General features: G+C 42.8%; 1 protein-coding gene across 1 annotated transcript in view; it reads right to left on the reverse strand.

Annotated features, from left to right (window-relative positions):
• The window catches only part of CTNNBL1 (catenin beta like 1), a 142,543-nt gene that overhangs the window by 88,277 nt on the left and 38,693 nt on the right, over positions 1 to 15,573 (reverse strand). The window contains exons 4-5 of the mRNA XM_033095138.1: positions 13,181 to 13,320; positions 3,997 to 4,094 (exon numbers count right to left, since the gene is read on the reverse strand). Coding sequence (XP_032951029.1) covers positions 3,997 to 4,094; positions 13,181 to 13,320 — 238 coding nt within the window. The remainder of the gene's footprint in view (positions 1 to 3,996; positions 4,095 to 13,180; positions 13,321 to 15,573) is intronic.

Below are 15,573 nucleotides of genomic sequence, written 5' to 3' on the forward strand. Positions count from 1 at the left end.
TTTATTTACTGCTTCTTCTTACACTAGAATGTGAGCTCCGCAAAAGTAGATTGTCAGTTTTGCTCACTGCTAAACACCATTTCCTAGGATCCAGTATATACCAAGCACTCAGTAAAGATTTGGTGAATGAACAAATGAATTTTGCTTGGGAGCAAATATAGATGAAGGTGAGGATGTTAATAAAAATGGAAAGGGACAGAAGTGATAGGATCCAGAAATTTATATAATAAGTACCCTCAGAGCAACCGCAAACCTGCCAACCTGAGCAGCACACACGCATCGCCAACCAGCCCAAGCCAAACTAACACAGAACTTCAAAGTCTAACATTTAAGTAGGGTTAATTGAGGGCAGGAATGGGTACGGAGGGCAGTCCCTCGGCTTTCCACATCAAAGTCACTTTTATTAAACTCTTTAGAGCAACTGATGGCTCCCAGCCCCCCTGACCAGCTTCCCGGCTGAGCCACATTCACCCCCTCTGGTTGTGACCCCGCCACCCTCCATCACGTTAACGCCTCCCTATAGAAGCCAATACCTGCAGCTCTGCGGTCCTTCCTGATTCTTCCCCGTCAGAAGGGGTCACTCCTTCCTCACTTCCAAAGACACTTGCGTCTCTCACGACCACTCTTAATATTCTGCCTTGTATTATCATCATTACTTATTTCATTCTTTTGTAAAAACAACTAAACCTCTATCCTACCATGTCTTATTCAGGCCCACACCCTTCAAGTGTTTTTTGTGAGCATTTGTTTGCGAGTATTCAAAATGTGTTTTGAATATTTGTTGAAATGAAACAGAATGTTTGTTTGAGCTCAATAAACATGCATAAACATTTCACTGCGTGTACACGCTGACCTTACTAAGTGCTTCATCTGTGCCTCTATGAAGAGAATACCAGGCCTAGTCTCTTTACAGAGATAATGGTCAACATTTATCAGCTGTTTACACTGTTCCAGACACTGTTCCAAAGACTTATTAAATATCTCATTTATTCCTCACTTCAGCCCTTTGCAAACTACTACCGGTATCCCCATTTTACAGGAGAAGAAACTGAGTACAGAAAGGTTAGGTCACTTTCCAAAGGACACACAGCCGACAAGTGACAAAGCCTCCACTCTGGCCATTGCCCTGACAGGGATCACAACTCAGGAAAGACAAACTTATAGACACATGTCTATAAACAAATGTGACAAGTGCCAGGATGTACAAGTGCTAGGGGAACACAAATTCTGCTGAGGTGACAAGTCTGAAAAAAACTCAGGAGAGGTAAGGTTTAAGTGAGGCTTTGAAGGATGAGTAGGAGTACTCCCGGAGCCCAGGAGAAGCAAGGCTCATCAAGCTAGGGCAGACGTGACCAAAGGTGTGGGACCGCCAAGCACATGGCAAGTGTGGGGACTAGCAAGTAGAAAAATGGCTGTAATCTAATCACGATTCTCAAGGAGTCCGGAGACTTTTTTAGATAGGTATGCCAGAGAACTGCCACCAAAGCAATATACCCTTGCATTTACTACTCTTCAGAAGAGTCTGTTTTCCAGGCCACCAAATCAACGTGTTACAAAGCACAAACATTCACCTTTTGCATAAGTAATAGCAGAGGATGCATATCCAATTTTAAACTCCAAAGATGCCTGAGAATGCCAGGACAGCACTCTCTCCCCACAAATGTGCTATTCTATTGCTTAGGACTTCCAACTGGGAAAAAGACCAAGGCAATAACTGCAAACTGCACAGCACAATAAATTCTGCTACATGCCCTCTAGCCTCTGCTCATGCAATTCCAGGCCTCTGATATTGGCCCCAAATTAAAACTAAGAAGACAACTCAACCTTTGTAATATGAGAATACTTATCAACCTTCTTCCTGAATGCAGCACAAGTGTAGAAAAAAATAAATGGAAGGCCACCCATTGGTTCTGCTCTCTGATATTTGCTGATGGCTTCTGACTGGCTGCAGACAAGCAAATAATATATGGGAGTCTAGGAATGTTCAATTGTTTGTGAATCACACCAGCCCCAGCAACATAAAGCTATGAGTCGAAATCTTAAAATAATATAAAAACAAAACAAACAGAAAAACCCTGTATAGCAGCTATCTAATGGCTCCCCAGATTGAGGATGAACTGTTTCTTTCCAAGCAAACAATAAAATCTGCAAGATCCAGCTTGTGTTGGTGGGCTCGGCGACACCGAAAACACAAAGGGGGCTTTTATGCGAACTGCTGTTTCTGAGTGTGTTTTACAGGCAGCAGCCAGGCTAGCTGTTCCTCTCTCGTCTCTTCTATTCACACAGGCAAAGGATGGTAATTAAAATCAGCCCAGGGAATAAGCAGGAAGGCTCATTCAGGGCCACTGTAATTAACCTCTGGAAGGTAAAACTGCACAAACGACATTGTGGGGACACAGTGAAAGAGCAAGTGCCACAGCCTTCCTTCAGATGCTCCTCAAAACAAAAGGACACCCCAACATCATCCTTTTCTTTCTGCACAGTGGTTCAAAGGAAAACTAAAGGTCCTGAATTCTACAAAAGTGGAAGTTCACGCTAGGAAGAAAGACAAATGACAATAGAAATTTTCATCATACTCAAGTCACAAATGGCCCCGCTGGACTCCAGCCTCGCTCTCTGTAAGAGATAGTTCTTCATATCCAGTGGGTTCACAACCCCTTCATTCACACCAAATGCCAGCAGCGAGCATGGCACAGGGGAAATTTCTAGGTGTCAAGAACCGTGAGAGAGAATGTGTGAGGAGGGGGTGGGCAGTGTAGTAACGGCATCTCAGAATCATTTGGGACCCCAGTCCCAGCCACTCTGCTTCAGTAGGTCTTGGATGGGGCCAGAAGGTAGCCTGTCAAACACTCCAGGGGCTTCTAGTAGAAGTGGCTGCACCAACCTATGATAAACTGCAAAATCCATCAAAACCAGTACTTATTAACATTCTTACCAGAGAGAAAAGACCAGACAACAGAAAGGAATGAAAAGCAACAGAGCCCTGAGGAGGACGGTGGCTTGGTGGGTGGACAGAGCTCCATGGAAGTATCAGGGTAAGAGGCTGGGCTAGACTCACTTCTGCCACTGGGCAGCTGTGATGCTTTCACAGCCTGGGAGCCCTCTCTGATCACCGGAGAGAGAAGGAAACAGAAGGAAACAGGTGTGGGGGGCCAGGACCGTGTGGGGATCAGGACACGCCGGATGCGCAGGCTCTAACCTCAGCTGTTCCAGGGACTGGCTAGTGACCCAGTGGAAGTCTTCGCTTTTGCAGCCGGGTTCCCTCGTGTGTAAAGTGAGGCGATGAGACTAGATCAGTTCACCTCACATCTACGTAAACCACTTTTGATTGGCTGCTGCCTGGAACAATGGCTGAGGAAGATCCAGAGGCCCTGCCCGGACTCCACGAGAAGGAACGCAGGAATCAATCGGCCCTGCCTTCTTCCACTGGCAGGGCTGCAGTTCTGGCCTGGACGAGCTAGAAGGTTTGCTCTCATTTTTAATATTCTCCAATTCCCTGTCCGTAAAATAAGTAATAATGATGCTTGTCCTCACTCGCGCTTGGAATTATAAAGGCCAGAGGAGAAACGAAACATCTGTGACAACCTTTTGTAAAACGGTCAGTAGCAACACAGTTGGAGGGAGAGGGACAGGAACATGGAGTCAAAGAGAACACAGGTTCAAATCCCAGTTGTGTGACCACGGGAAGTTGTTTTGCTTCTCTAAGTCTCAGCTTCATAGCTCTTAATGGGAATAATACCCATCTGAGAGGATACGGCGAGGATTATATGCAGTGAAAAGAATGAGAAGAGGCCTCCCTACAGCAGATAGTCAAAAAATGCGAGGCCTCGACAACCCCTTCCCTAGCCGAGATCCAAAGCATAAAGTGCCCCACAAGTTGCACTGCTACTTTTTTACTCTCCTCACCCAGTCCAGCCGTGTCACAGCCAGTGTCACTCACAGAGATGTCAACGCCATACCCAAACCTGCAAAACCCCAGAGGGACGTGCAACTTACCAGAGCATCAATGAGTACTTCTGCGCCCTCTTCACTCTCATGGAGGGTGTCTATATCTGTTAATTCCTGAAGCAAATCAACCACAGCTATGGACACATGTGAGAAATGTTAAGGGTACCACACACATAATGAAGCGCCACTGACAATTTGATTAAAATATTTGGTTCCCTTCCGTTTCCTTGTCAATCGTTTCATCGCTGTTTACCTTTCATACACTCTGGTTTTATTAACATCCTTCCAACAAGGTTCTGCTCACAGTGGGCGTTTGGGAAATGGTGTTAACAAACTCGGCCTCTTTCCTCATGCTGCCTTCCTGGCAACTCATTCCATAGGTTCACCGTATTTTCATCAATTTCAAAACTTCAAATATGATCACTTGGGTGGTCGCTTTTCCGGTGAGAACTAGGTGAACATCCTCAGCCGCCTCTCATCATTTAAGTTCTTAGAACTCAGTATAATTGTCACTACCTTGTACAGTTCCCCTTCAAAGGCAGCAATGATTCTGAGATGAAATGGCTGGTGTTCACCAAGGAGTCTGCAGAGACCAGGGCATGACAAAATGATTGAAAGTGTAAAGGGAAGGATTTACGCTGCACTCGGCCAGACCCCAATCTCCCTTCCCCTCAAAGACCACGCAGCGTAGGGCATAAGAGAAACACAAACAATGAGAATTAAACACTAGGCAAAAAAGAGAGAGATTAAGTAAAAGAAAACATGAAGGCGAGAAAAGAGTTGTGTTTGGAAACTGGAAGCCACACTCAACTAAGTTTCCCTTCCCTCACCTTAGAGACACACACACACACCCCCACCTTGGTCCATCAACCTGCATTTACTGAACAAAGTTCTGTAACAATGACAAAGGCAAATCTATTCTTCCTTCTGGGTCTCAGTTTCCTCATCATAAAAGGAGGACATTAGATAATCAAAGACATTTAAGAAATTACATACCACAGGCAATTAGCAACATATAAATGAGGAATGCAGACAACATGAACTGCAGACATCCTGAAAAAGAAGCAATCAAATTGAACCGGGAGATCCGGAATGATTTGCTAGATTGGTCAGAGAACAGGGCACCTAAAAAGATGAGGGCAGGTAGTCTAGAAAGCAAAACAACAAGAATAAAAGCAGAAAGACTAGAATGTAAAAAGGCATCTGAAGAGGAAAAGAACGAGGGTTTGGGAAGGGAGGAGAGAAGAAAAGGGAGGGGAGAGGAGAGAGAAAATTATAACTGGAACCATATAAAGAAGATAATATTCAGACAGAATAACTTAATAGCTGCGTGCAGGACGCACTGAAGTCTCCTGAGTGTTGGGGGCGGGCAGATGGGAGGCGGGATGACAGCAGGTGGGGGGTGCGAGCGGTGGGCGGGAGCCAGGCCGGAAGCAGGAAGATCTGTTCATAAGCCACAGCACAGGAGAGTCCAGAAGTGAGACAACACGGGTCAGAATCGGGGCAGTTTCACCAGAACTGCAAAGAAAATAATAAAAGGACAGATACAGGACCTATTAACAAGAATGACAAGACTAACTAACGGCCAACTGATATTCCGGGTGTTTCATGAACACCTTTTGCTGAAAAATTATTTGAAGGTTCATTTCATTCATCTATAACTGACCAGCTAACTAACCATCATGAGTAAATAATTAAGCTTTCCTTATCTTATTCTTTCACTCTTTAAAATGATATTTAGCCAAAACATGGGAGTGCTATAAAACTTAATGTTGTGTAAAGAGCTTAAGGGTCTTTGGATAGAACTCCTTCACGCTTATAACCTTTATTAACAAAGTAACCAGAAAGCTTATTGACACAAAAGACTGTGTATCATACTTAACACTTGATATCTAGTAAACCAAAATATACAAGTTGTTTGACTGAATTTTTTTTTTAAAAGAAGCAGGCTACCAAATTAACCCCTAGAAACCCTGATGAGTAGGAATTAGTTCTCCCTCTAAAGACTGCAGTGGTCACCATCATACCGTAACAACCACCATTTTTATAAGTCATCATTATGTCGAGCACCGTGCTACTGAATGCTCACAACAGCATTTTAAGTGTGATCCCCATTTCACAGATAAGAAAGCTAAAGCTCAGAGTGGTTAAGAAACTTACCTCAAGGTCACTGCGATAGTAAGGAAGAATGTTTGGTTCATCTGACTCCAAAAACAATATATTTGCCACTACACTTCATATTAACGCACAGGGGGAACATATACCAGGCTGAAATAGGATCAGATTCATGTAAATTCTAGCTATTGGCCTTACCGTAGTCAGAGAGAAAAGAACTGTCATTTATTTCCAACGTAAATTATTCAAGTTCCAGGAAAAAGAACAAAATGCTGGCAACTCCCCCTCATTCTCATCATCTAAGAAACTCCCACATTTATTCTCTTAAAAAGTTCTTACATATGAGATGCAAAAATTATCTCCTCACACACTTCCTTAATATGCACGACGTTTCACCTATCCGCCCGTCCTCCATTGACGCATTCACCCACTGCAGAGTCCGACGTCTATAGCACAAGGACGTGAAACGGGCACACAGTAAGTACTGTCCTTTGAATAACACTGTGCATGACGACGTACTTATAACTAGTATGGGATGATTATTAATTAAACAATGGCCTCAAGAGACACGTGGGTTCTATATGAAAGACCAATAGACGAAGAGTCAGAGTAGACTTGAGGACAGGGGTCACGTCCTATCACTGTCACCTTTGCTTTGTATCTTTTGGGAACTCATCTCTCCCCAAACTATCACTATCCATGGAATCTTGCTGCTGCCCCTTGATTTCCTTACAGCTTAGTTTCCTTGTTTGTAAAATGGAGGTAATGATCTCTGCCCAGCCTATCTCACTGAGGAATAAGTGAGGTCACGTATGTCAAAGACCAAGTTATGTCCAAGTGCTGAGAAAATGTGCAAGCGTGATAATAACAGACTGTTAGTGAGGTCTTCCCACAGAATGATCAAAGTCCTTACTGTTGCCTTCATTTTTCCCTAAAGCCTCTAACATCTAAATTTTAGATTTTAGCTAAAAACAGCATGGTCCCCTCTTTCTGGGTCACAGTGGGTGGAAAGATCTAATTTTACAATTCAGCTATGTCACGGACATTCCGATGGACCAAGTTCTTTTTCAGCTGCTAGGGTCTTTTGGGCCAGGTATCATGTTTTTCATTGATTAGTCTAATACCATGCTCACAAATACGTCATATGAAACCTAGGAACTTTTTTTTAAAAGGGGGAAAAAATGACAATGGCGGTGGTTTTATATAGGAATAGGATAAATGTCTAATTTTTACCAAGCAAAGTCATTTCTTATGATGTTCCGGTGGATTATCTCCTTGTCTACTCTCCTGCCTCTGTTGAGAAGTCAAATAAGAAATCAGTTACCAGCTACCAGGTCTGTAAATATCTCATCCATCCTACCACTAACTGATTTTACATAAATCCCCAACTTTCACCAAATAGCATTTCAGCAAGGCCGCAATGAGTCCATAATTGTCATCATCAACTCCTGCGTAATATCATATAACTGAGAAGACGGAGGTCGTTTGAAGACCGGAAAGAGGAATAAGAGTAGAAACTAAAGACAGACAGATGAACTCTCGATCTTGATGAGAAAATTCAGCCTGGTCTGCCACCCACCCAGCATTTCTTCACAAGCAGACTCTGGGCATGGATGATAGGTTTTGCCACTGTAGTTACAATTTCATTTCACAAGGTAAAAGGCTCTCCCGTCCAAGTGTAATAGGAAAACAGAGAGCCTGTCTCTCTGCGAATTACTAAAACACAGTTTTTGATAGCCTATTTTGTCATGTCGAGTAGAAAGGCCACCCCACTCACTCCCTCTGTACCTGTCCACAACTGGGGCAATGAGCTAGTATAACAAGAAGTGAAGTCGAAAAGACTGGCTGGGCACAAAATGGTCCATAACCATTTTGGCTCTTGGAAAAAGAGGGGTGTCCACTATTTTTTGGCTCTAGATTATTTGTTTTTGAGCCTGATTTCATGTAGAGTCTTGGTACAGAAACTGAACATTAATCTTATTAACTTCCAATGAGTATGTCCACGAGGAACGTTATTTAAAAAAAAAAAAAAAGATAAAGAAGAACAAGACCGATTAAGCAGCTACCTTTTTTTAAAAAGTCATTTCAAAAAGTCACTTAAGAAAAATGAACCAGTATAGATTCAGAACATATAACTGATTTAGTGGAACAAAAAGGGGGCTTTAAAAAAATCTTTTTTCTTTTATTCCTAGACGAGGATGGTGATTAGACATAGCTCAATTAATGCAGATGAATTTCAAAACACAAACAAAATGGTCTTTTTCTCCTTTTGAAACAGCTGGCACAGAGCTACCTAGAATGAACGCGGACTCTTAATTTTATCCCAATCCTAGATAAAACTATTATGAGGGAGAAAATGCACTCATTGAACGTTTACGAAGTATCTACTAAACGCTGGTGGCCACTATAATGGACAGGGGCAATGTCCAAAGCAGGCTACAACGTCCCTAACCTTCCAGGAACATGGGATTGACCTAAAATTCACAAACAAGATTGAAAATTACATTAAGAGGTCCTTTTCCTAGACTGCCATTTTGGCACCTTTTTTCTTCTTTTTTTTGTTTAACCTAATCTGACTTTCATCAGAGTATAATTAAATGGCTCAAAAAACCCCCAGGTGGTTTATTAGTACAGATTATAAGGGAAGTTAGACCATAGATGAGAAACAAGAAGTAAATTCTTTTCACTATAACTTTGATTCTGCAAATACCAAGATGAGACCAGCGCCTAGCAAAACGACAGCTCGAGATACACAAGTCTTGTTAGACAGTACTTATAGGAAAACACAGGAGCAAAAGCCAACTCCCTCCCAGTCCAACTAGAAGAAAGCTCTTAGAAGGCCCCCACTTTGCCCAGCCCTAGTCCTGCTCATTAACTCTGGGCGTCTAACTCACAGCAGCCCTGACTACTGGACACACTCTCTGGGATAACATGGTGTGTCATGGTCAGTTTGTTCCACTTTAGCATTCTCAGACCCAAACTATTCAAGTTCAGTTGATCCCTGCTGATCTAAAAAAAAAAAAAAAAAAAAAAACAAACAAAAAAAAAACTCTGCCTGCTCCTTATTTTCCAATTCCCACAGTAACTCTTCACAAAATCTAACAGAACAACTTTGCAAGTCCTCTTGGCTTTCTAGAGTCTGAGAAAACCAAGCAGTAATTTAGAATAGTGCTAACAACCTCTCCCTAAAATTATGGGACAAAAAAGAGTTGTCCCATCAGTCCCAGTGATCGACCTGGTTACGAACAAATTTCTTCCCTCCTGCATATTAGTATGCAACCTGCTGTACTGACACCTTAAGTTCTCATTTTTCTGAATCACAAATGGATGGAGAGAAAGTAGACTTTGAGTAAATTGGGTTTAGATTACTCAACATTTTTTATTAAAGAATAGGGCACTTAGCTGGGAAGCAGCAGTCGTGATTTTTTTTTTTTTAATGGACCTGATATCCGGTAAGTGTGTCGTGACTACAGGAGCAGCCAGCAAGCACGTGTTAGCTTCCAGGATGTGAGAAATGTCAATTTCCATTGCGAAGGTAGAGACCATGAAAATAAACTTGAAAATAAACTCTCATCTCCACATCTGTCCAAAGCTTACCCACCTTCAATGCCCAATTACCTAATCACCCCCAAGCCAGAGATGACCCACACCTTCTCAGAACTCCAGTGGCCTTTTCTGAGCAGAACACTCCAAGGGCACTTATCACCACACATAGTAATTTGAGTGTTTTTGCTATTGACTGGAGTTACTATGTCCTGTCTCCCTAATAGAACCCAACAGGGCTTATCATACTGAGGAAGAACCTAGTAAATGCCATGACCTACCTACCACAAGCACTTTAGAAAGGATCCCACTGACTTGTCACTCACATTGAGAACAAAGCAAATGACAGAAAAATAGGATACTTATGGATTTGGTGCCTTTTTTTTTTTCGGGGGGGTAGCAGAAGGGGTGATCAGCCACCATCAGGGGTTTTATCCTCCCCTTGTTGTATTCCTCTTTGTTCCTTTAGGCAAACTGAGTAAATTTGGCTTAAACTAGGCTACAAAAACTGTTTAGCAATACCTTAAGAAGGTATCTTTAAGTGTACCTCTGGTTTTATTTTTCTGCAGAAACACTCCAAAAGGTTCACGAAAGGGGGGCTCCCATGCATGTTGAAATGATTTACTTTAAAGGAGGCACTGCTTTAAAAAGCAGTATTTCTCACGGGCAGCAGCTGTTGGGTCCTACCTTGCGCTCTCTCCGAATGCATTCAGAGGCCCTTCAGTACAGTGTGAGGGCTGTGCCCCTCCCGCTCTGCCCCTCACCCCCCCCCCCCCCCAAGAGGTGCTCTTCACAGACAGGAATTCCACTCTGCAGCCAACTGATGGCTGGGCTCCAGCCTCTCCAGGGAGGAGACGGGCACAGAGGCGCTGACGAGCCCTCACCAGCGGCACTGATGCAAAGCGCCAGCATCAACTCTGAAGCTGCTTCTCACGGTTGAAAGGACGAGGCACAAGCTGTTTTCTCACATCCTCTGCCTCTTAAGGTTACAACAACCCAGCCTCTGATCCAATTAAAATCCCTATCGCTTATGTTTTCTCAGGGAAGGACAAAGCCAAGATGACCTGTGCTTGCTGGGAACATAACCAGCCATGCATGGGCTTGGTTGATAGATGAAGAGTTAAAAAGATTAAAAATTTCAGTCATGACTGCCATGAAATTGTTTATTCATGGTAAGGTGTTGCGGGCAGTTACGGCTGTACAACAGTAAACAGTGAACAACCGTTTCGTGAAGAAAAATTTCCATGATAGATCACAGATAAGACAAGCAGCAGAGTGCAGCGGTGCTGAGAGATCAACGTGCCGGCAGACAGAAGATTCGTTTGATACAAGTCAAGAGGGCCTACCCTTTCCTGAAACCACTTTCAAGCAGAATTGTACTTTGAGGAGGATGACATTTACCCCAATTGCTGCATCTAATTAAAATTAGGTAATTAAAAGAATTTCAAATGCACTTTAAATTTGATGTAGGGCATAATTAAAAATCAGATTTAAAAAAAATATCATTAGGGCAGTAGGGTGAAGGCTGGCATACAAGAGGCAGGGAAAAAACCAGTTTAGCTCTCAGAAAACAGGAGGGAGATGGCAGTCTGTCAAAGTTATTACAGGGGAACTTGCTTTTTTTCTATTTAAAGACCAGAACTTAACAACTCGGAACATCTGTGCCCTGTGTCTCCCAAGCATGCCGATGCCGGGTACCACTTCCTGTGTCAGTCTTCTCCTCAGCAGGAACGGGGCTGGGGCATCGGCAGAATGTCAGCATCTTCGGAAAACTGCTACTAGTATTTTGAGTTAGCAGGAATGGAAAAACGAATGAAAGCTATGTTTCCAGAAACAAAATAGGTGATTTCTGTATTAATACACAAGGTAATGAACGACGGACCGCATCTCTCTCAGGGACGGTGTACATCCTAGAGGGAAGAGACGCGAGGCATGCTAGAATGAACACGGCTAGAATGAACACAGGGCGGGAAATCGGGGGCCTGGAGTGCTAGCCTTAACCTCAACAGCCAGCTGTCCAACCTCTAGACCTCAGACTTATCACTACGTAAGTAAATAAGGCACTGGGCTAAGTCATCTCGAAGGTCTGTTCAGATTCTAAAAATCTACCGTTCTGTGGAGGTGAACTGAAATGTGAAGGCACAACTAGAACTCTTAGGAGCAGTTTGTACCTAGAATAGAGCTGACCATGTGTAGATACCCAACATGTGTTTACTGGGGATGCTGCCTGAGCATCCAGTACAGCGTATGGTTCCTCAGGGCCTAGCCCAGTAGTGACTGGAACATAACAGGCACTCAAAAGACGTCTGCTGGATGAATTCGGAAGACCCTACCCTGAGCTCACCTGGAAACAAGCTAATTGACTAGGGTTCTTAACCATCCAGAATCCTGCAGTGAACCCTGGGGAACACTCATCAATCTGGGGACTGTCAAGTGATTCTTAATACTGCCTGACATGACAGGAAGTATCAGAAATGGCTTAAGATCACCCTTCACGAAGCCTGCATTAAAATTATTCCCTGATTTATTTCTATGAGAATTATCAGGCAGGAAAGAACCTAGTCAGACGTGCTCTCGGGAGAGCGATTACCAGAAAGATGAAAATAACACGAAGCAGCAGCAGATGTCCCATGAATATCACTCAAGCAGACTAACTACATACACATTTGTCTCTTACCTTCGAAATTTTGGATTCTAACAGAACAACTACGGCAGGAGAATTTACTTAAATGAACATAACCCGGGCCACAGGCGCATGCAAAAAACCTTTTGCGCTAAAGCTGTTGCACATCTGATAGAAAAGACAGTATGAAATTGTTTTCAAAATCACGACTCACGTTCAGTTAAAAGTAACCTTCACGAAGAGCCCACTATGTATCAGAAACTGCTTAGCACTTCTATGGTCTCCGTCCATCCTCTCAATGACGCTGAAAGGCAAAAGGTATTAACCATACTTTTGCAGATGAAAACACTAAGGGCTAGAGGGCCACCAACTTTCACACAAGAAATGAAGTGAGGAGTCAAACCTGGATTGTCTGTTTAGGTCTAAGGCTGATTCAACAAATACTAAATGTTAATTGTACACCCAACCTTTTTTTAAAGGAATTGGGAATGCGGCAGTGGACAAAAGAGAGAAAAATTCCTGTCTTCCTCGCCATTCCGATGTGCTTTCCATCACGGTTCACTGCATCCTCCAGTCTCAACCCCACTGGGCCATCTGCTAGCAGAATGATGTCTAGATCAACAGATTCAAATTCTGTCTGGCCTCGCCTCTCTACTGGGCCTCCAAATCAAGATCCTGAAAAATTAATGCTGTTGATGTATGAACAGATACATCACAATGAATTCTAGTACTAATAAGAGCAAATAGGACAATTACGGATTGCCTAAGATTTATTAATAGATATACACCAGATTTTCGAATGAATAAAGAGCAGCGTGTGTTTCAAGATGGGAGATAATTAGAATGGAAATAGAACAGCAGACGTGACAGCAAAGACAGACAGGAGAGGAGAGGAAACGGTATTCCCCCACCCTGTCAGCCTTCCTACTGAGGACAGCTTGGAAAGGATATCTGTATTATCATGTCCCAGCAAGCCGAGAAGAGACTGAACAGCATTCAGCTCTACCAGAAGGTGGTACAGGTCTGGCATGGTGGCTACCACGTGCATCTCCTGAATGATGTCATTTAGGTCCAGCTCGGATTCCATAAACCTAGGAGGGGAAAACAAGACAGCATCATTGAAGGGAAAGGGGTACTAACAGCACTGAGGAACGGCAACACAGTCCAGACAGAGACAATCTGTCAAAATGTCTACAATAGACCAACCAAGAAGTACACTCATCCAAACATCATACCATCACACAATTTCCTTGGGAAATCGATTTCCTCATTACAAAAATCAATCTTGGATGCAGAGCTCATTACAGGGCCCTCCTTACTCTTGCAGGCATAAGTTGCCTTTTATGCTCCCAGAGCCTTGTGCAGCATGAAATGACCTGCCCACAAGTCCCGTGGATTCGCTGACATTACCCGTCGGTGTGGCAGTTCCCTGTCTCCCTGAACATAGCTGTCCTCTTAATTCAAAGAGGGTTTCTCTTATTCGCCACTTCAAGGGCCAATTACTTCCCTTACCCAAAGGAAGATACTGAGATTCTGCTGCTATCCAAAACATCCACTGTCCTCCCCACCACCCCCTCCAGGGAGCTGAGTAAGAGGTAGATCCCAAGGTAAAGCAGATCCAGTCTCTGCGTCTGGTAACCACCACATCTTATGTAGCGTGACACTTCACTCACATTTCCACCTGAACCTTTCAACAGGCCTATACCCTGACACTAAGTACAGACAGAACTGCTCTGAGTTTCCCTCTGCAGGCCCTCCCCCAGTGTGTGACATACAAGAAATGACCACGAAGCCCTTGATGAACAAGACAGAAAGGTTTGTTCTGAGAAGGAAATGAGCTAATCCATGTGAAGCAACTGAACAATACTTGACTGAGAGTGATGGAGAGGAATCAGTGGTTAGACTCTGGAGCCAGACTGCCTGGGTTTGACCCTGACGTAGGCACAGACTCACTTAGCCTCTCTATGCCTCAGTTTCTTCATCTGTAAGTGGGATAATAAATGTACCTATCTTATAGGGCTACATAAAGAGTAAATAAATACATACATACAAAGCACTTAAAAAACGCCTGGTATAATAAAAAGCATGATATGTTTGCTCTTGTTTCTTCTTCTTCCTCTGCTGCTGCTGCTATTATTATTATTATTATTATTATTATTATTATTATTACTATTATTATTATTAGTCTACTACTACTATTACTGTTACAACTACCACTACTGCTATTGTTATTATAATACGTCTATCCTCCCTGCTAGAATGTAAGCTTCTTAAAGACGGGAATTACATATGTTGTCTCTGTATCTCCACAGATGCCTGCTTGACTAAATTAGGCCACAAAGAAAAGGGGCATAAGCAGGGATTCATACAGAAGTCATCAAGTACTCATCACCTTCCAGATGCTGAGGGGCTGGGCAAATACCACCTCTCCTGAAATCTGGACTCTGGAAGGAACAAAATCTGGAGACCATAATTCTTTAAAACATGCTCATATTGTAGACAATATCCCTTACCATTGTTTTTCCCCATTACTATTTTTAATCATAACATTTATATATATTTTTTTCTGATTATAAACTACTACTTTTAGTAGAAAACTAGGGGGGAAAAAAGAAAAGCCCTTGAAAAGTAAACAGAAATCATCCATAATCTTATTAACCAGAAATAACCATTGATCATATTCTGGTATGTTAAGCCATTTTTCTCAACTTACACCCTCCCTGCCCCACGCAGCCTACCTAGTACATATAGTTCTATATTCAGTTTTTGCTGATGTTGTTAACATAGGCTAAACAATTCCCCTTTTACCGTTAAACATTCTTCTACAGTAGGAAAAGCCAGATCCAACACTGCTGTCAGTCTTGCTCCTTTTCCTACAGCAAAATCCCTCACTGAGCACAGCATTTGCCCCTGCTGAGCCCAGACGTGGCTTCAGAATCCTTCTCAACATAGTGTTCCAAGAAGAGATGGCCAATCAATCACAGAGTGGGTGTATCGGAAACTCCTGTTCTAAACAATACATTTTAAAAAGCTGCATGGTATTCCCTTGTGTAGATGGACTGTAATTTATGTTACCAATCCCCCTCTGTCACACATTCAGATGGTCTCCAATTCTTTTCCCTTATAACAAATGACACTGAGTTGCACACATTCATAATTATGTTAGGATAAATTCCCAGGAAGGAAAGTACCATGTCAAAGAGTAAGCATAACTAAGCAGATTTTGATATATCCTGCATAAAAAGTACCAATAGTGTATAAAGTGCCTGTTTCCCTCCCCCCTCTTCAAAAAACAGTTATTATCCTATTTAAAATCTCTCCAATTTGAGATGGAAAATTTAACT

This window comes from Rhinolophus ferrumequinum, chromosome 23, assembly GCF_004115265.2.
Source record: "Rhinolophus ferrumequinum isolate MPI-CBG mRhiFer1 chromosome 23, mRhiFer1_v1.p, whole genome shotgun sequence".
In the NCBI taxonomy this organism is placed as follows: domain Eukaryota; kingdom Metazoa; phylum Chordata; class Mammalia; order Chiroptera; family Rhinolophidae; genus Rhinolophus; species Rhinolophus ferrumequinum.